Source organism: Buteo buteo, chromosome 25 (assembly GCF_964188355.1).
Source record: "Buteo buteo chromosome 25, bButBut1.hap1.1, whole genome shotgun sequence".
NCBI lineage: Eukaryota > Metazoa > Chordata > Aves > Accipitriformes > Accipitridae > Buteo > Buteo buteo.
Window position 1 is genome coordinate 7343736 of NC_134195.1, and position 20740 is coordinate 7364475.

Below are 20740 nucleotides of genomic sequence, written 5' to 3' on the forward strand. Positions count from 1 at the left end.
AGAGTATTTTAAAAACTAGACTTCAAAAAAAAACAACAACCACTTTTGGAGAAGCAAATCATGGCTATTTAGCTCTAAAGTGCTTTGGCTGGCCATAGACATCATCCTCCGATCTCCAAAAGACTTCCTGCTGGAAAGTCTAAAACTTAGATGGAAAATATGTTTTTTTGGAACAAAACTTCAAAAAAAAAAAAAAAAAAGAAAAGAGATAAATTAGGTTCTTTATGGAAAAACAATTTAAACAGTAAATAATTGTCATCTTAACTACTTAGATGCAGATGTTTCACCTGAAAACACCGCTGTCACTTCAAGTGAAATACCAGCAACTCTGGTGGATGCGTCGGACTTTGAGTGTTCCCTCTGCATGAGGTATGACTGCATTGACCTGGGATTAAGATCAGAAAGCCTTTCTAGTTTCTGAAAAAAGTTTTCAGGGTGTCGGAAGGGAAACCCGCCAGAGAATGTCTAAATCATGACTCTCTTACTTTTTGCTGAACCTTGCATCTGGAGAATCTTTACAGATGTGGTTTTCTCCTTTATGCATGGTTTTCTCCATTGTTTACCACTTGTAAATGAAAACTTTTTGAATATCCTTAGATAAAACTGACACCTGTGCTTTATACAGAAGCAGGAATGGAAGAGATGGCTAGGTGTAGTCACTCCTTTCCACAGTTTGGGAATCTGCATTTTTTGTGTTGGCAACTTAGTTTTTCTGTTACAGGTTGTTCTATGAACCTGTTACCACTCCCTGTGGACACACCTTTTGCCTCAAATGCCTTGAGCGTTGCCTTGACCATAATCCGCATTGCCCGCTCTGCAAAGAAAAGCTGTCAGAAGTAAGTATGTCCTTGCCCCAATTAACAAAAACGCACAAAACTCTTCTTCTGAAAGCATTTATGTGGGGATTTTCTGTGCTCTACTCACAAGCTGCATCAGAAGAAGAGTGGCCAGCAGGTCGAGGGAGGGGATTCTGTCCCTCTGCTCTGGTGAGACCCCACCTGCAGTTCTGCATCCAGCTCTGGGGTCCTCAGCACAGGACAGACATGGACCTGTTGGAGCAGGTCCAGAGGAGGGACACAAAAATGATCAGAGGGCTGGAACACCTCTCCTCTGAGGAAAGCATGAGAGAGTTGGGGTTGTTCAGTCTGGAGAAGGCTCTGGGAAGAACTTATAGCAGCCTTTCAGTACTTAAAGGGGGCTAATAAGAAGGATGGGGACAGACTTTTTAATAGGCCCTGTTGCGATAGGACAAGGGGTATTGGGTTTTAACTAAAAAAGGGGTAGATTTAGACTAGGTATAAGGAGGAAATTTTTTCATATGAGGGTGGTGAGACACTGAACAGGTTGCCTGGAGAGGTGGTAGATGCCCCATTCCTGCAAACATTCCAGGTCAGGTTGGACAGGGCTCTGAGCAACCTGATTTGGTTGAAGATGTCCCTGCTCATTGCAGGGGGGTTGGACTAGATGACCTTTAAAGGTCCCTTCCAACCCAAACTATTCCATGGTTCTACGAAACCAGAACAACACAGTAGTACCCACAGCGTCAAGCTGTGAGCAGACCTCATTTGCTCCAGAATGTGTTTTGTCATTCCTTGGAAGACAAGTGGGGTTTGCTGGTGCTTAAAGGAACAGAGGCTTCCATTAAGTATCACATCAGGTTCCTGCCTGGGTAGTCCCGTTGACACCATATCTCCAGTTTGTCTGTCTACCTGCGATGAATGAGGAATGGTCACTCCTTGGTCAACGCTTCTGCTCCAGCAGACAGAAAGTGTCTTGGACTTGGAGTACTACTTGCCAGGAACCTGGCAGCTCTGGGTGAACAGAATATATGTATCTTCTGCAAAAGCAAGGCGGGACTGCCTTTTCTTGCTGGTAGTACAACTTCTGCCAAAAAAAGGGCATGGGGTTATAGTTAAATGGGCACCGGGGTGAACCATGTACCCCAAAGTGGAAGTTTTGATGCCTGAAGGCTGGAAAGGAGGAGGAATCAGTACAGTCCTGACTAACGTGCTGTTTGGCTTTAGGAAAGGGATGGGTAGGAAGGAAGAGATGTTACCTGTCTTCTCATTATTAGACTTAGAGTTGACTCTTCCTTGCAGTTTCTGGCAAGCAGAACTTACAAGAAGACCGTCCTTACAGAAGAACTGATAGTCCGTTACTTGCCAGAGGAATTATCTGAAAGGAAGAAAGTTTATGAGGAAGAAATGAAGGAATTGTCAAAGTAGGCTCTCTTTTTACTACTGACAGCTGTTACAAAAATGGTATTTTTCAATCTAAATTACTGAAGAAGCTTCATTTGCTTATGCAGATGCACAAAATGAATGAATTTGTAAATGAACCTGCCAGATGTTTTGTATTTTTGATATGTTTGTGGCTGATAAACAAGTAACAATATGCTTGGATGGTAGAGAGGCACACCAATATTCCTAAAATAAAGATAATTGCTTTTTCCTCTGAAACAATATAATAGCTTTAGAAGTTATAATGGGGGTTTTCTGGGAGTAGAATTCAAATTATAGATGGGTTATACTTCAGGTCAGGAGAAGTTCAAGGATCCAGTTTTGTCAGTGACTTGTGGATCTTGCGCTACAACTCAACTAAAAAGAAAATTTTTTTCAGGCTTAATTGCAAGTTTTATTTAAGTGGATTAGTGGCTTCTTCAAAATTAAAGGGCTTTACTGAGCTTGGGAATTCTGTACCATCTTGCTTTGAACATGGCTAGTTCTTAGGTACTATATTACTGGAAAAATTTATCACCAAAACTTTGCCATGTGTATTTAAGCTAGATGTATTGGTGTGCACACATTTGGGAAATTGCCCATTATTTCCTGACTTTTCCTCTATGAAAATAGGTTAGAGGGGTTATTGCCTTAATGTATTAACAGAAAGAGTCCTGAAATATGTTTGTCTTGTAAAAATGACAAACCTCGACTAGATAAGCCTTTACGAAGAATGAGTCTAAGGAAACCACTGGAATCAGTGTCATATTAAGGGTTTATGCTGAATATAGCAGTACCCAGAAAAAAGCTGAATTTTTTTTTTTAATAATTATCTTACAGTTTGAATAAAGATGTTCCCATCTTCGTATGTACCATGGCCTTCCCTACCATCCCTTGCCCACTCCATGTCTTTGAGCCTCGTTATCGCCTAATGATAAGAAGATGCATGGAAACTGGTACCAAGCAGTTTGGCATGTGCTTAGCTGACGAATTAAAAGGGTAAGGAGATGAGCTGAGAATGTCCTGTTGTTGCAGAGGCTGTTGTGACGCTAATGGAGTACTACAGGCAGTATACTTGTCTCCCCAAACCACCGTGGTTCCTTCCAGTCCTGTATGAACCAATACTAAAGTGGCTGGCTTTTTAGGTTTGCATCTTAAACATTCCTTTTGACACAATGATGTAATTTTTATTGCTCCCCTGTTGGATGGATAGCAGGAATACAACGCATCCTGCTACTACAGGCTCCAAAAATAGCTCTTAATCGTCTATGTGGTTGGAAAGCTTTCTAGCCTGTTTGTTCTAGTGAAAGCTGACTGTCTGGATAAGGTTGCTCTTCTGTCTACTCAGTTTCAAAAACCAAAAATAATATATATATTAAAAAAAAAACAACAGACCTTCCATAGGTTTCCTGCATAGGTGGTATCATTTGAATGAGACAAAGTATACCCTTGGCTGAGAAGACTGTTTTGCTGCTGAATGTTGAAATTTGATGTTTGTCTTTACTGCTGTGTTGCAATGTCTAAACTATCTGCAGTGAGTGGGTTACGTTGTCTTTCTATATGATCTCACCTTTAATTCATTTTTGTGAATTCTGACACTGGTGTGTTTCCAGCTCCCTGTGCGGAGACTGACTAGATGACCTTTAAAGGTCCCTTCCAACCCAAACTATTTTATGAGTCTATGAAAACCTTCAGGTTTTTAAGTCCTTTATAGATAATAGGGTTTTAGGTGAAAGGGATAAGAAGATGCTTGTGGGAAAACAATAAGGTGGTCTTAAAAGAGATGTAATAGATAGTTGCTGACTTCAGAAGGTATGTTGGCGTGATGCAGACTGTAGAATGGATGACGAGCATGGGAATTTTTAAGAACACATTAGACAGGCATGCTCAGGAGCAGCATTTTTGTAGGTGATCATCACTGGAGCTGAGAGGAGGGCAGTCATACCAGGGCTTGGCAGCCTTTCCTTGTCCAGTTCAGGTGGGTTTGGATTGTTGGCTTTTTTTTTTTCTCTCCCAGACTGGACAGTGAGGTGGCAGTAAGAATACAGGAGATGCTATAGGTTCCAGATGCTATGGCTTTGGCTCTGGCTATGCTTCATGCCATTTGGTGTGCTGCCCTCAGTGGAGTTCAGGCTCCAAGAGCAGCTGATGCTCCATGGTCCCTTCCAGACCCATTACCAATTTTCTGGAAGCAAATGCTTGTAAGAGTGAGGACAAAGTGACCCTAGGACACTGTTACTCCCCTTAGTCTGTGGAAGAGCCAAACTTATTTGGAGTTGGGTCTAATACAGAGGGCCAAGGGGTTACAATCCCAAAACCACAAGAATTGGCTTATTAGATAGTGTCATAAAGGGTATTTTAAAATGCAGCTGATATGGTTAGATTTTTATGTCCCGTCTGTTTTGAGTTACTAAAATAATTAAACTTTTAAAGCATGGTAATTTAAATCAAACAGTGAAGCGGAGGAAGCCTTAATCTGTAGACACCTGGCAGGCTGTTGTACCTTCTTACACAAGTAAAGAAGTTCTTTTGTTTATTCAAAATTGCAAAATCAACTGGGAATATGAAAGGTGGGGTAACTGGTTTTGCCTCATCTACTAAGACATGGATACATACCTCCCTTGAAAAACACAGTGACAAGACATGTTCAATTTATTACCTTCCTCTATTTTATTTCTCCATTTTAAGTCAAAACTGGGAGAAGAATATAAACTTCTAATGTGTCAGTACATTTCATACCCATCTCCAGGTGCTCTCTTGTCTCTCTTTGATTAAAATAACTTTTTATCCAAAAGTAACTTCTCAAAGAATGACAAAAAATCATCACTTCTAGAATAATTTCTAAATTTGGTATGAAAGTCACTAAAATCATTGATTTTAAGCAATTGTAATGTAGCTCTTCAAATACTGTTTAGTCTAATATTGCTGTAATAAACTCACTTTTTGTAATCCCACTGGCAGAGCACCAGGGCTTAGCTGTGTGCAACTGTACTCTTCTTGCTCTTCCTCAGTTTGTTCTGCACAATGTCCGGGAGAGAACGGTTGTTCACAGTGATGAGCTTTTTTTTCCCCTCTCAAACCCATGATTTCTGGTAGAGTAGAAACAGGAGTCGTTTCCCTGCAGTGTCGCTGTTTCCTCATCACTCCAATGTAAGAAATGGTCAAGCCCTGGTAAAACAAGTGTTTCCCTGATGAAACATTTATCAGACCCTGCAGGAATTTGGTACCTTGAGGTGAGACTAGATATAGTGCATTCTCCAGCTTAGCAGGAGGCTGAGGTGCAGAGCTGCAAACGCTGGCAGATCAACATATCGTGGTGAAGAGTCATTGTGTGATCAGCCTTTCTAGTGAACTCACTACAGCACAAATGTAGAGTAGGTAAGCCTGATAATTTCAAGTAAAAATCTGTTGCATGCTTGTTTCCAGGGCATGATTAAACCTGTGCCTACTTTAAATATAACTGATAGAAGTGTCCTTTTGTAAAGAGGGTGTTTTGGGGTTGTTTGGGGATATTTTTTTGTTTGTTTTTGCTTTTGGGTTTTGTTTTTTTTTAGGAAAGGAAACAAGTGCAAGAAAAGTCTTGCTACATAGGAGCCTTTTTCTCCTAAAGCCTGTAATCCTCTGCTTAGACATCAGAGTAGGGGGATAGCCCTCCCAGCCCTGCATTTGTTCCTCAGTTTCTGTACTTCCTTATGTTATCTTTACCCATCTTGTTTTCTTTGCAAACCAGGTGAATATGCCACCAGCAGCTGGCAACGCCCAGCATGAAACATGCTTCATTTAGTTTCCTGTCCCTTCCCAACCCTCCCAGTCCGCAAATACACTCCGAAAATGCTGCTGCCGTGGACCTCTGAGGGAAGGCAGAAAGGGTGGGGGTTGTGTGGCTTATGTGAGTAAGCAGAAATGTATTGTCACCAAAGCAGGATCCTCTTTCAAATAAGAAGTGGTGAATTAGGCCCAGTATTTGTCCTGATGTGTATAAACACTTGTTGATGACTTCCACTTTTATGCCCTTCTGTCATTTCAGATTTGCAGATCATGGCTGTATATTAGAGATCAGGGACGTAAAGTTTTTTCCTGATGGGCGCTCAGTTGTTGATACAGTTGGTGTCCGTCGTTTTAGGGTCTTAAGCCATGGCCAGCGAGATGGATATAACACAGCAAACATCGAGTATCTTGAAGATAAAAAGGTGATCTATGGTGCAAAGTTATTCATACCCATGTATTGCTGGATTCACTTAAATAGTCTTTCCTTGTTGCATTTCAAGCTAGCTGTGCATTATTTTAAACCAATATCATTATAAATACTAAAGCTCTATTTTGAAAACCATGGAACAAACTTTGTCTCTTCCTTCCCTTTCTTCCTTTCTGCCCTTATAATTATCTTTGCTTGAAGTGTTGCACTCCCTTCATGGATCTCAAAGTAGCTTCTGAGACTCAGGTGCTGAGGTCTGTCATGATGCGTAGATGAGGTCAGAGTAACATTTTAAAGCTGGTATGGACTTGAAAACCTTTCTAAGAGCACACGCCCCTGTTGTTAGAGAACTGACTATTCTCTTCTTGCACTGAACAGACAGTTGGCAGACTGCATATGACCTCCAAGCTCTCATTTACAGAACGGGTCCTCAAACAAGTGTGGGAGTCGGCTCTTAAAATGAGGTCCTAGTGACATGTCGTTAACCATGCCTGTACAAGCATCCATCAGAGCTGGCTGAGAGCAGAGAAATGCAGAGAGGGGAGTAGCTTTTAAAACCAAGTCCTCTTGTAAAACCTGCATCAAGTGAAGTGCTTGCGATGGGTGTTGGCCAAAGGGTGAATTTTTGGCCATTGTTAATGATGACTTCTGGATCATCTTCAGAGCATGTCTGTAAAACCCTGATCCCTCTTAACACTGAGTTTAGTAGTAGTCTCATGCCAATTGATGAAGTCCAGTCTGGTCATACAGCTCTTCAGTGTGCTCTCATAGTTGAAGCGCAAGTCTGTAAAGTCTTGGTAGGGCTTTTCTCACCTGCGCAGGATGATGCAGTTGTTTGCCGGGGCACAAAAGGCAGATCGCATGGAGGTGCCTCCCCCTGCGAAAGGCTGGAGTAGGTAGTTGCTCAGTGAGGGCTCTGAGGTGTTTAAATCCCCAGTGAAGGGTGGTGGAACACAGGTATCCAGGCAGTGTCTGTAGATGGTGCCAGACCCACCTCTTCATAATTAGGGTGAGATTTACCTTGTCTCACTCGAGAGGCTGACACCTGTGTTCAGCACCCTACGTTCATGTTATACCGATAGTGAGAAATCTCAGTCCGAAGCTGCCTATTTTATCTGCTCTGTCTTAGATACCTACCTTAAGGTGAGATTAATGGACTGTGAAGGGCATCCAGAGCAGCTAGCTCAGATGTGCATCTGAGTAGCCCAGGTGAATCACACCATTGGTGTGTACAGATTACAGGGGAAACAAAAAAAACCAAACCCAACCAACAACCCCAAACTAAAAACTAAACAAACCAAAAAAACAAATCGCCAATTTGTAGTGGTTTTTGCTTATGCTTTTTGCTTTTCCCTAATAGCTAATAGTTAGGCCTGTGCAACTAAAACACTCTTTGCCTCAGCGAGGGTATTTTTTTTTTTTATGGCCATTCCTGGTATTGGGAAAGCATCCACTTTCCCTGCTTTGTGCCTGCTCAGGTGTCTGCCGTCCTCCTCCTCCTTGGCTGTCCTACCATAGCCTTAACACCGCTACAAAGTACTGCTGGTCTGTAAGTGCCGTAGACCCCCGTCTCTCTGCTCGGTGGCAGTAGTGTTTGTTTTATTTTGCCAGATGATATACCAATGTTCAGAGGTCCTTCTGTGACAGGGACTCAAGGTCGTGGGTTTGAGATGATTAATATGATGTCCCGGGATCAGAGAGCAGATTCTTCTGTTGTGCCAGCATTTAGGAATGGGTATTAATGAGGCAGTAACTGCTCCAAGAAATATCACTTCAGAACACCTAGGGGAGGGTAAAAAGACTCCAGCATCACAGGTTTGAAATCTGAGATCTGGGTACAGTTTGCCTAGATAAAGACACTTGAACAGCTGTAGTCACTGCATTATTTTGCTTCGCTTGTTTCTGGGGAAGCATAAGGACTCCATGGTATCAAACCTGTTTTGTTCCATCTCCCTTCTTTTAACAATAAGGTTGAAGGACCGGAATATGAAGAACTTGTCCGCCTTCATGATTCAGTTTATGATCAAGCTGTTGCCTGGTTTACTTCTCTTAAAGACAATATGAAAGTGCAAATTCTCAATCACTTTGGGTCCATGCCTGGAAAAGAACCAGAGCCACAGGTAATAAAACCTTCCTACTTAAGCAGCCTCATTCTATACAGAATTTTTACACAAGACTATTTTCTGACAAGTTTTTGCTGTGGTTTTATACATTTTAAGCCCTTTATTTACCTGATTTTGGTCTATTAGGATGAAGCATAGAAGACAATCAATGGAAAACAATATAAGTTGATCTCTGAAGAGATCAGTCTTAATGGTGCCTATAGACAAGGAGAGCACCTGAAATTAAGTGTGAACTGGTTTATGGTGACTTTCTTAGCAAATAAAGGGTGGGAAGGAAGGTGGCGTTCTTCATGGGGCAATGAATACTTGATTGCATGTCTTTCTGTCCTTTTGCAGAGCAACCCCAGTGGTCCTGCCTGGTACTGGTGGCTCTTGGCAGTGTTGCCTTTGGAAAACAGAGCTCAGCTGGCTATATTGGCTATGACCTCCCTTAAAGATCGTCTTATCGCCATCAGACGCGTATTGATATTTGTGACTCGCAAAAGACCCAGATAACATGGACTTCAGTTGTGAGTGGGCACCAAAAACATCTCACGACAGGTTATTCTGGGGGAGGGCAAAGGGGGAGGGGTTGTTTTGGGTTTTTTTTTTTTAAAGATTCCTTCAAGAAGGAACAGCCCTTTCTGACTGTGTCCAGCATCCATCGATTGCATCGGTTTGTTATCCTGGGTATTCACCAAACCTTGCACTCTCTCCTGTTGTCCTGGTGAAATCTGAGCCTCTACAAAGCTGTGCTACAGTTAGAGCGTAGCTGATAGATGTGGACAGTTGCTTCAAAGTACTACGATAGAATTGATGTTTCTAGCCTGCAAGAGAGTTAAGTACTAGAGTAGCACCATTGGCCTGCATGTGATTTGGATTTCTACTTGGTAGGAAAAGGAAACTGGACAGTGGATTGAAGAGGTGTTTCCTAGACTTTCTTGAAGGTAGTGAACAGAAGAGGAGTTACGCTGCCTGGCAGAAGTATGCATGAAGACTAACCAACAGTACACTGTTAGTGAATTGGTAGGCAGTCTGTCATACACCCATGTCTCTCTCTTCAGCAAATAAGTCTGTGAGGAAAAAAAAATTTAAGCCGTTTGTGGTCAAGGCATCTGAGGATGTTTATCTGAAAGAATAATAGCTACTGAATAAGTACACTATTTAGTAGCCTTAGGTAATCCCTCGTGTTGTGATTTATGTGTTGTAGCAGGTTGAGTATGTACAAAATGTTTGGAAAGGTGTACTTTGGTTTATTTGAAAAGACAAATCAAAGTAATCCTAGCTGGTCTTATCGCTAAATTCAAATCAAACCGGCTCCCTAAAGTATGATAAACGCTGCTGTGAAATAATGATTTCACCCCAAGTACAAGGGAGGCATGCTGCAGTTTACGCTGAACGCCTGCTCTGCGAGTGGGACTGGCGGGGATGAAACGCAGAGAGGTTTCCATCTCCCTCCTGCCTGCAGTGTCATGCCAACCTCCCGTTACTTTGGGGTGATCTCTACTGAACATGTTTCAAACCGAAAGTATTGTAGTTTAGTACCAGTTGCTGTATGTGATGGAAATCAGTCCACAATAACATCGTGAAAGGAGGCACAAACCGAACCTGTAAAGGCAAGTCTCAATGCAAGCTTAAGTCAGGTGTTAACCTTCATTTGTCTCTTGGATTATTTTTTTAATGTATTGTTTTGTTAATATCTAACTTTGATAGCTATTAAATTGATCACTTGTCAGTCAAATGATCAACACTTGCTCAACTGCCAATGAAATAACTAACAGTGTTACCAATTCAATTGGCATAGTTTCCAGTAAGTAGATCTGATACTACCAACAGGGAAAAAAGTTGACTTGAATCTCCATGTGCTGCAAGCATAGCAAGACCAATGTAAAGACCTGTTCACGTACAGAAGTCTGGTAAGAAGAAATGGCTGTTTACCTAAATAGTCAAAGTGCCTGGTTTCTTTTTTTAGTTCTTTTGTCCTTATTTGTCAATGAAGATGTATTTAAACTTTTTTTTTCACTTTGCACATGAATTCTGGAAGAAGACTGCATTAAAATGCAGTGGTTGAGATATATTACCTGCTCTCTTTTGGGTATTGTAGTTATAACCTGTGTGGTCTGGGAAACAAAAATACAGAGGTTTTTTCCTTTCAGCAAATGGCTACCACAAATGGTTTCTGTAACATACCCTGAATGTACTGTAACTGCCTCTACCTTGAACACGCCTTTTCTATTTAAATAGTTCATAAGTATATTCTCTGAATTGTGAAGTGCATAACTTACAACCAATGATGTCATAACCTCTACAGTAGCCTTCTGCAAGTTCTGCTACCATCACCAAAATACTCAAAATTCAAGTTGAATGCATTTCCTCCAGGGTTTGAAGGTGATGAAGAGGAAGTCACTGAAGTATAAAGGAATTGTTCTATATATTGGGGAGGAAATGTCAGAAGTCAGTAGGTCTTCAGCCCACTGTCAGCTGAGCTACCGAAGGGTGGTTTCACAAACTAATTCTCAGACCAGAAGATGGACTGTATTTGATCTCACAATCCTTTCTGTTCAGCTTCCTGTTCTTCCCATCCCTTTCCATGCTGTGTGTTTCTTCTAGACTCACTCATGTTGCTCCTTCGTGTGTCTGGCCTAGTTTTGAGTATTACTAGTTTAGCTGCAAAGGGACGCCGATGGTATTTGTATATTGCTGGTCCCTGATCTTACATGTGCTTAATTTTAAATATAGGAGTGCGTTTAAGAAAAAAAAAAATATCAAGGTGCTAGTTAATGTCTTCTTGGCTTTGCCTCAGTAACTAATGTGAATATTCTTCTTTGCAAAAGTGATTTTTCAAGATATCTACTTTTGAGGTACTTCTGAGAGGAAACCCTATGGAACAAGAGAGGTTGTTTACTGCTGTTCTGTAATGTGTAAAGACACGTTTTACATGGAAAGTGACATTACTGTGTTCATGAAGGCCTGCATAATTAATGGAATGATAGTTATTGAAGAGAAAGCTGAACTGTAGAGGGATTTTTTTTTGGTCAAGGTTTAAAGCGGTTTGTGAGTATTTCAGTGACTGATGTTTTGGATAAATAATAACAACATAGGAATTGTCTGTGTATGGATGCAAATAATCATATTAGCAGCCCAAAGCTGACATTTCTTCCAAAACACTGAATGCTGATCAAATAGCAAAGCTTTAATAAATAAATAAAATAAAATAAAAAAATCACCACTGCCCTGTGGTACTTGCTTTCTAAGGGAAAGTACCAGTTTCATTGTTACCAAATTCTCTCTGCCATATAATCTCTGCAGCATCCAGTAGTACCTCATGGGAAAAGCTAGCTATCTCATTTCTCTCTAGAGGAAATGTCCACGTTACGGCCGATCTATGCTTAAGTGTAACTTGTCGCCAAGGTACATGTGGAAGCACTGGAGCTGAGCTCCTGGAAGAGATAGACAGGATTCGTTGCCTTTCTAGCTCATTACACTTTTCTTGCTTGCTATCCAAGCAAGGATGCTGGGATATATGATGAGTCTTTTCACTGTGGTGAACGTGGCCCTTCTTTATACATCGTAAAGAGGCCCAAAAAAAAAAAAAAATCCCTCTACCTCTACACCTGTTGTTCACCTGTAAAGCTTCAAGCTACAGAATGATATATATATTTTAACCTTTTTTTTGTCTTTCAGAAGCATACTAATTGTTTGCCACTGAGGCCTTTTATCTACTGTATTTTAATATGTTCATTTGATAGTCATCGAGATCTCTTTGTACTTCTAACCTGTAGATCTTGTCATGTTTCTTACTGCTCCTTTTTCCTCGTTCTCCAGTCCACTTTTAAATTGATAAATAGAAAGCTGTACACTCTCTATTCCTATTACATTTTACACTAGTGGAACTGGTATTTTGGTAGCGCCTTAATTTTGCAGTTGTGAAATGATTGTATCAACTCTTATCTGGGGCTTCTGACCAGATTTAAACGAGTATGTTTAATGTAGATAAACTTGAAACCATTTTTTACTGTTTTAAAGCTAGTTATGAAATGGAGTGTGTACATATGTATAAATATAAATTATTAATCTGCACCTTTTTGTATCTAGTAAATACAGGAGAAGTTCATGTTCTAACCACATTTGGCACTTCTTGTTGCATAAGCAAAGCCAAAACTTTTTTTAAAAATTGCAATGTTCATTTCATGTATATTTGCAATATTCATGGGAAATGTATTTAATTTATGTGATATTTGGAATAAAACAGATTGAATTTATAAGAGCGTGAGTTTATGGGAAAGCTTTGTCGCTCTGCGAGGGCTGAGAGCTAAAGCTGCAATAAATACGGTCTGAACAGAAGCAAGCCACTGATGGGCTGCTGTCAGAAGAGGGATGAGGGTTTGATTTCCGCGACAGGAGCCCAAGGGATGAGAACTGGCCTCACGAGGTTTTAAGCAGCAGATGGTGTTCCAGAAGTCGTGGTTAGATGTCGGCGTTTGTAAGTCGCCTGGCAAAGGTTTTAGCCCCAGTGGGGGAGGCTGGAGAGGATGTGCCACGGTGGGGACCTGGGGCATGGGGGGGTCAATGCGAGGGGTGGATTTGAAGGGGAGCTGGAGGTCTCCAAAATGGGGGGGGGGTGTGTGTGGTGTGGTTCAGGAGCCCTCAGCAGAAGTGGGATGGGGAAGATGAACCTTTAACTCCCCCAGGAGCGGGATGCAACAAAGATGGGAGAGGGTTATGCAGTGAGCTCTTCCTTTCGTAGCTTCTTGAATGGAGGATTTTTTAGCCCAAAGTGGGACCTGACTGGCCCCGCGGCATAAACTCTGAAAAAATACTATTCGTTAAGAATACAAAATGCTTTATTGACTAAGCCCAGAGAAATAAAGTACCTTCAGGGTGCTGCTGCGAGGTGGAGATGACATTCCACAGCAAGGCACTGGCTGGCACTGGTGAGGGGGGTGGGACACTGGCCAGGCTGCAGGAGCAGCAAAATGCAGTTGTGGGAGAGCAAAGCTGAGCCAGATTGCAGAGAGCATATCCCATCCCTCAGCTATGTCTTGCTGCCAGCTGAGCAAAACCACTCTGAAAGCATTTTTTGGTAAATATTAGCCTTTTTTTTGGTTGTTTTTCTTTTGCTGTTGGATTGACTTTGGCCTTTGTGCCTGTATTCACTGAATGTCTGAGCAAACAAACATCAGTTACAGGACTGCTCTTTTAAAAGAAGTTGCAAGTGTGTGTTAGAGTACATATATAAATGCTGCCAGAGCTGTTTTGATATGCCAAACAACAGCGTTCTTTAAACATCACTACTTTTACCACAGGAAGGAGGTGGGGAAAGATGACTGATCCACCTTTCCTTTTTATTATCCAGTTCCTTGTGTGCTTCTAGAATTTGAGAGCAGTAGAAGCAAGAGAACTGCATGAAGTTAGTAAACACTAATAAGATTTTTTTTTTCTCGCCCTGCATGTCCTTTGCTAGCTGATGTTGAGCCCTGGAAGGACAGCATATCAGATTGTGCCCCTTTCCCTGAGCCTTAGAGTGATGCCGTTCCTTGAGCATGGAAACTTTAGCAGTCTGTTGTCCTTTTTGCATTGCTCTCTGCTCCATCAAACTGGGAACCCGAAATAACGCTGCTGAATTTTGTCCAGCAGCACTTACATTTGGAAGGCTCAGCGCTTGCTGGAAACTGTTGACTGTTGAGCTATAGAATAAGAAAAATGAGTAATCTGGACCAAAAAATCTGAGGCTGGATCTATGGGGCGAAAAAAAATGTGAATCCATGCCAGTGCTTTCCATAGTTCCTTTAATGAATGTGTATACTACACTTGCAGCTAAAAGACAGGCATGTTTTTAGTCACATTTATGTTACATGGTAGGAACAAGTTGTTTCTAAATCGAGATGAATATCACTTGCTGACTACTTTTATAGCTCTGTTCTGCCATATGTGGGGTTCAGTCTTGTCTGCTAAATTTGGGATTTTGTGCATCCATGTAAGAAATGTCTTCACTTTTAAATGTCTCTTACATTTTATTCTCATAAACAGCTACTGCTCTTTTTGTGCAACAGCCACATTGGAGCCCTGCTCTTGGGAGGACCTGGATTTTGAACACAGAAGCCAGTCCTGGGGGCTAGGCCAGTTAACCTCACCATAGACCAAGTTAGAGAAACAGCTCTGGTCCTCTTTTCCCCCACCTGGTATATTCCAGAGGCAGAGCTGAAACTTCTCAAGTTATAATCCTGGTGTCTGTGCAGACCTGAGGATGGTATCCTGAGGATGGTATACTGCAAGTGCCCAAGAGCGTAATTTTCTTTAACCATGACAAAAGCCAAAGGGAAGCACCTCCCCGTAGCTCCTTCAGCCCATCAAACCCATTCATGTTCAGTGTGGCGTTAAATCCTCCCACCCTCAGTTCAGCTCATGAAGCCCGTGGGAGACCCACCGTTCAGCGTGGCTGGGGTCTTTCCTGTGATTCCCAGCGCCTTCTCATCACGAGACCGTGTTCTTCCCTTGCCGATCTGCTCTTTTTCTTTTCAAGGGAGAAAAGAGAGAAAAGATAAGAAACCAAATGCCCAGGAAGGTTTTGCTGGCCAGTGGCTCCTGTTGTCGATTTTTTGGCTGGAGCTGCGGTCGGAGAGCAGGTTCAGGCAGCGGGACCCCTCATGTCCTCTCAGAGCAGATCTGACAGGGAAAGAAAGACACTTTTAAAGCAGAAGGAGGGAGAAATAGGTAATGCGGTGTCCTTCATCATAAGAGGAAAGATATCCAACTTTGAGCCTAGGCTCAGCCCTGCCCTGGAGCAAACACCTCATGTTTTCTGCTGGTGGCTGAGGCACGTCACAGTGCTGGCTGGCTGCCCTTGTTGGCTAACAGAAGGTGGACTTGCTGTGGCTAAGTAGTCATGGTATCTGAAAATGCCTAAGTGCTCCATGCCAGCTTTATTTTCTTTTATCTGAAATTATTTGCCTTGGACAGAAGGAGGCAAGACTGTCCATTGCCTGAATGAAAGTCCACCTAGCAAGGGCCCTTGCCCAGCACCGATGGGATTTCTCCATTCCCTCTCTGTGAATGTTTTGCAGCATTCAGGTAAGCTCTATCCCTATGAAGCTGCCTGGAGATCTGAACGTGCCACCAACATGTCTTAACAGTTACAGTTAAACCACTAGTGATGCTCTGTGTTACAGAGAACAGGTCCTATATCAACATGTGTAACAAGGCAGTCAAGGTAAAGTTGGTTTCTGCAAGTCACATAAATGCCACCAGAGCCTAAGCTGCATCAGGGACTTCGCTAAAGGGTGACTCCGTTCTTTGCACCTTCAGGCAGCTGCCTGGAGCCCTGCCTGTACTTTCAGCAAACACTGTGCTGGAGCATCTGGAAACTATACTGTTCTCTACAGGCGTATCAACAGGTGCTTCTTCATGGGGAACACTCTGAGATCAACTTCTATTTAAGTAAATCTGTGACGTCTTATGTGGAAGTAGGACCCAGAGGATGTAGACCCAAACCTCAGTTGCCGATGGAGGCTGAGGTTCAAATAGAGGCATTCAAAGAAAACAGAAGTTACTTACCCAGAACCAGAAATCGCCGAGTATGTGTGCCATGTGTGTTTCCATCCCAGCCTCCTTCCCCTCCTCTGGGCGCTTTGTTTCCGTGGTCTCTGCTGGCAGTGGAGTGCAGGAGGGCACACGAGGGAGCACCCGAACCTCAAGCACCATGCTCTGCGGTGGGACCAGAGTCATTCCAGAGGAACGGCTAGTATTGAAGTACCCAGCCTGGTTTGCTTAAGGTGTGCCATCCCCAAAGCTTAAGTGTATGTGTGGAAAAACTGCTTCGAAGGTACAAAGTTACTTGAAGTTTTTATTCTCTTTTGCTCACTGTTGTTACAAATCTGCTCTCTGCCCCCACACGAGGTGTAACTACAAAGCTCAGGATTAAGCAGGCTCAGTCCCAGAGGCAGAGTAAATCCTCCATAAGAATTGGATGATCTTCCAAGTGGCCTAATGTCCTTTCTCAACGCTGACTAGTACCAGATACTTGAAAAGTATAAGAAATGCTTGAATGGGAAAAAATGAAAAGAATCTGGCAAGATATTTCTCCCATATCCCTCAATCTGAGGCCTCTATATGTCCTGGAAAGTTTTTTCTTTTCCTTTTCCAAACTTGTGGTATAGAGAATTGGAGGGAGGCTCTGACCTTTAGTAAGTGATGTGGTATAGTCATGGCATTCATAAAAACTATCCATTCCTTCTGCAATATTGTGACCTTGGTGCCACAGCATATCAACAAATTTCTCAAATTAATTGTGCACAGAGATTTTTTATTTCTTTATCTGTTTTTTAGGTTTTGTGTTGTTTTGTCCAGTTTCAGAATTTCTATTATTTCTGGTATGTTTTCTTTTGCTAGAGAAGCATGAATCGATCACACTTTCCTAAATGAAGGGACTGTAAAAAAATGTGCCTCCCACTGTTCGCACATTGGAATGTTTTGTTTGCTGTGTAGAGAGTTAGGGGACTGAATTCAGAAGCTGTGTGTCTGAATTGCAGGCTCCTCGTTTTGCAGAGGTGCCTCCTTACCAGATGGTGCTTTCAAGCAAGTCATTTTCTTGTTTACTTTGCAGCAATCGACTCTGTGTAAGTGTCAGCTTTGGCTGGACCTTTTCAGATATTGTCACTACGTGCTAATTCAACAGTGTAGAGGTTTCTTGATTTTATCTTTATGGGTAATAACAGGTAAGTCTTCTTGGAGGATGCATACTGAGACGTTGGTAGAAGTTGATATCCTCCCAGTTGTAAGGCAGCTGGGGTGTACCTCCTTTTTTTAGTGAAAATATCTAATCCCCTTTAGAGAGCCAGCTGCTGATTGCAGCTTGCCTTTCACTCAGCACTCTGTTCCTTCTGCTCTTAGTGCTGGAAAATCCGTTGGCACAGAGGAGTTAAATATTTCTGAGTTCTTGCTTGAGTCATCTGTCCCCGTGTCAGGAGTGGGTTTGCTTGCAAGCACGTATGGGATTGGAGACGGTCCTGGAACAGGAGCGCACGGCTCACGTCTGACATGCACCCGCTTGGGCAGAAACCAAGGAACAGCCACTGCAAATAAAAACACACCGGGAGGGGAAGGGACGCGCAGGACTCGGGGAGGATTAGCTGAGGACGCTTTGTCGCTTTGCCCCCATTCATTTGAGGCGGAAGAAGGAATACAGGGAAAGCGGGGACGTTTTTGGCTCTGCCTCTGTTCATAAACTGCGTGTGAGGTTGTTCTCTGGCACCAGCACTGCCTGGCATAGAGCAGCTGTGCGTGTCCTCAGTGTTAAACCCTCTTTCCCACCCAAAATGTGTAGCTTCACACAAACTACCTATTGGGAATGGTCCCTGCATTGTGCTAACTCCTGAGCTGTGGCTGCGAATTTGAGGGGGTGGCTGGGGGCGGTAACGTTATCTGGCAGGAGCCTAAAGCCTTCCTCAGCTCTTCTTAAATTGCATGTGGTTTTAGATAATGAGAAGTTTCACGAGGAGGGACTCTGAGTGTGGGAGGGGGTGAGCGCAGCCAGGAGGGGGGCTGCGAGGGAAGCAGTTTGGCTCTGGCTGGCTTCGGACATGATGCTGGTGACGGGTGTAGGGAATCCTAGCGGGCATCTCCTAGACGAGCACTTACACAAGGCTTTACAGTGCTCTGGCTTGATCTCCCTAAATGGAGTATGAGGTCTTGGTCTGCTAAGTGTGCAGGAAGGGGGAGGGGTGGAGGACTGGAGAAGTGGTGATAAATTTTGGATGAAATCACAGGGAAGTGTCCTAAGGGGTTTGCCTGTTTGTCATGTTTCCCATTGAATGAGGACACGATACGAGCTCAGGCTTGTGCATACAGGGCTGATGACCAAAGAGCCTGGAGTACATCGCACCAACAAGGAGCATAAGGCCCCCAGTCTGGACTGGAATAAAGGCCCGTCTGGCCCAGTGCTGTTCCCAGCAGTACCCAAAAAAACCCAGGGGAGAACAGGGCAATACTAATAGTTCATCACCCAGCCTCTAGCACCAAAGGGATTCTCTGACCCAGATGTGATGACTGTGTGTTTTGGAGCCCTTAGTAGATCTCTCTTCCATATTTTTTAGGGCTCCCCTTTTTGAGCCCATGGGAACTTCCAGCATCCACAGCCTTGTTTGGCAAGGATGTCCACCAGCTGGCTGGAGGGTGTGTGAAGGACTACTTTTTGGTTTGGGCTAGGATCTTCCTAGCTTCCCTTTGTGCTCCCTAGCCCTTGTATTGGAAGATTAAAGGTAAACTGTAGGGGCTTGGTCTGTTTAGGACTCGGATGCAGGAGGATGGGCTACTGAAGGTAGGTTTTTGGAAGCAGTCATGGGCAGGTGGCCTTAACAGCTCACTGTTTCTCTTTTCTGATACAGGAACTAAGAGTCACCAACAGGAGGCACCAGGAGCTGAACAAGGGAAGGGATTCTTCCTCCAGGCCCACAATCTTTTTCTTTTTTTTTTTTTCCCACTTCTGTTGCGCTGCTAGCGCCGGCATAGACCTTTATCAGACCAGAGAGTCCAGGCTCAGTCACTATCCCTCTTAGAACCCTCCTGTAATTCTTCATAACTAGCTTTCATCCGTATAACCCTGAATGACTCAGCATTATCAAGAGAAAAGAGCCAACTCCATGCACAAGGTCCATGGTGGCTTCACAGAGGCCCAAGGGAGCCAAGGAGCCAGGCAACCCCCGAGGCAGCTGGATTGATGCCATTGTTTGCCTTCCATCCAGGTCTTTGCCAGCATAAGTCAGAGATGTTTCTGCTGGCAGGGGAGTTTGCATGCTGGGATAGAAGCATATTTTTAGCCATTTTTTTCTATTCAACAGGCAATTTTGCCATTTCCTCTGCCCACAGCTTTAGAAAGCCAAACAGCTAGCAACACAGAACAGATGGTAGAGAGAAATCTGCCTGCAGCACCCGAACAAAGTAGAAGATGTTTCTGTTATCTGTGAGGGAAGTGGCCCCAAAATACAGATGCTAATCAGACTAAACCCCTGCATCTCAATCCCCTTCAATTCACCATAGGAAGGTGGCAGCTGAGGGGTCACCTCTGAGTTTTAGGAGCATCAGCTGTCAGCAGACCATGCTAGTGTTATCAGCTAGGCACTGTAGGAATACTTGACTGTTACCTGGTATTTGGGAGAGTCAGAGGTGCTCCCAGGTCTGACTCAGTTCAGCCTGGCTTTGTTCTGGCCAAGAGCTGGGCCCATCTTGCCTGCCGGCTGCTGCTTCTGCCCTGCCTCTGGATCCCGTGTTTCCATCACCAGCTGCAGTCTGACACCTTTCTTCCCCTCTCTGCCAGCCTACCCAAAGCATGCCAGTGAGAGAGAGCTAGTCACAAGACAAGGGAAAGAGAATTAATGCTGGAGACCTCCTGGCGTGGTTTGATTGCTGTAAGTAGTGCCGATTCTGCTGCGAGCTGGATGCGATCCCAGCTGGGTGGGAGGGCTGGTGGGAAAGATCTGGGTGACCACGCCGTGGCAGAGGGAGCGTGTGTCTTGCAGCTGGGGCTGCTCCCCTGGTTCTTCCTTGAGTACAGCTCTGCCTTTGGGGATGAGAGGGAAAGCTCAGCAGAACAAGGTCTAGTCAAAATATTCTTCGTTAGCTTGACTAACCAGATCTCCTTCTATGACAAGATGACCTGCTTATTGGATGAGAGAAAGGATGTGGATGTTGTCTACCTGGACTTTAGGAAAGCCTTAGACACCATTTCTCCTAGCATTCTCCTGGAGGGACTGGCTGCTCATGGCTTGGATGAGCCTACCGTCTGTTGGGTAAAAAACTGGCCAGATGGCCGGGCCCAAAGAGTTGTGGTGAATGAAGTTAAATCCAGTTGGCGGCTGGTCACCAGTGGTGTTCCCCAGGGCTCAGTATTGGGGCCAGTTCTGTTTCGTACCTCTATCAATGATCTGGACGAGGGGATCAAGTGCACCTTCAGCAAGTTTGCAGATGACACCAAGTTGGGAGGGAGCATTGATCTGCTGGAGGGCAGGAAGGCTCTACAGAGAGATCTGGACAGGCTGGATTGATAGGCCAAGGCCAATTGTATGAGGTTCAACAAGGCCAAGTGCCGGGTCCTGCACTTCGGTCATGGCAACCCCACGCAGCGCTACAGGCTTGGGGAAGAGGGGCTGGAAAGCTGCCCGGCAGAGAAAGACCTGGGGGTGTTGGTCGACAGCCGCCTGAATACGAGCCAGCAGTGTGCCCAGGTGGCC

General features: G+C 43.7%; 2 protein-coding genes across 5 annotated transcripts in view; both read left to right on the plus strand.

The window, feature by feature from the left end:
* LONRF2 (LON peptidase N-terminal domain and ring finger 2) overlaps window positions 1-12775 on the plus strand; it is a 34831-nt gene extending 22056 nt beyond the window's left edge. The window contains exons 6-13 of one of the 4 annotated variants that reach the window (XM_075057473.1): window positions 273-369; window positions 722-836; window positions 2100-2221; window positions 3060-3218; window positions 6343-6409; window positions 8385-8534; window positions 8874-9077; window positions 9411-12775. In XM_075057473.1, coding sequence (XP_074913574.1) covers window positions 273-369; window positions 722-836; window positions 2100-2221; window positions 3060-3218; window positions 6343-6409; window positions 8385-8534; window positions 8874-9032 — 869 coding nt within the window. In that variant the 3' untranslated portion in view covers window positions 9033-9077; window positions 9411-12775. Of the gene's footprint in view, window positions 1-272; window positions 370-721; window positions 837-2099; window positions 2222-3059; window positions 3219-6246; window positions 6410-8384; window positions 8535-8873; window positions 9078-9410 lie in introns of those variants that run through there. The other 3 variants (XM_075057471.1, XM_075057472.1, XR_012654407.1) reach the window with 3 other exon arrangements.
* Window positions 12776-20161: 7386 nt separating this feature from the next.
* The window catches only part of AFF3 (ALF transcription elongation factor 3), a 383003-nt gene continuing 382424 nt past the window's right edge, over window positions 20162-20740 (plus strand). Inside the window, exon 1 of the mRNA XM_075057215.1 lies at window positions 20162-20299. Coding sequence (XP_074913316.1) covers window positions 20162-20299 — 138 coding nt within the window. The remainder of the gene's footprint in view (window positions 20300-20740) is intronic.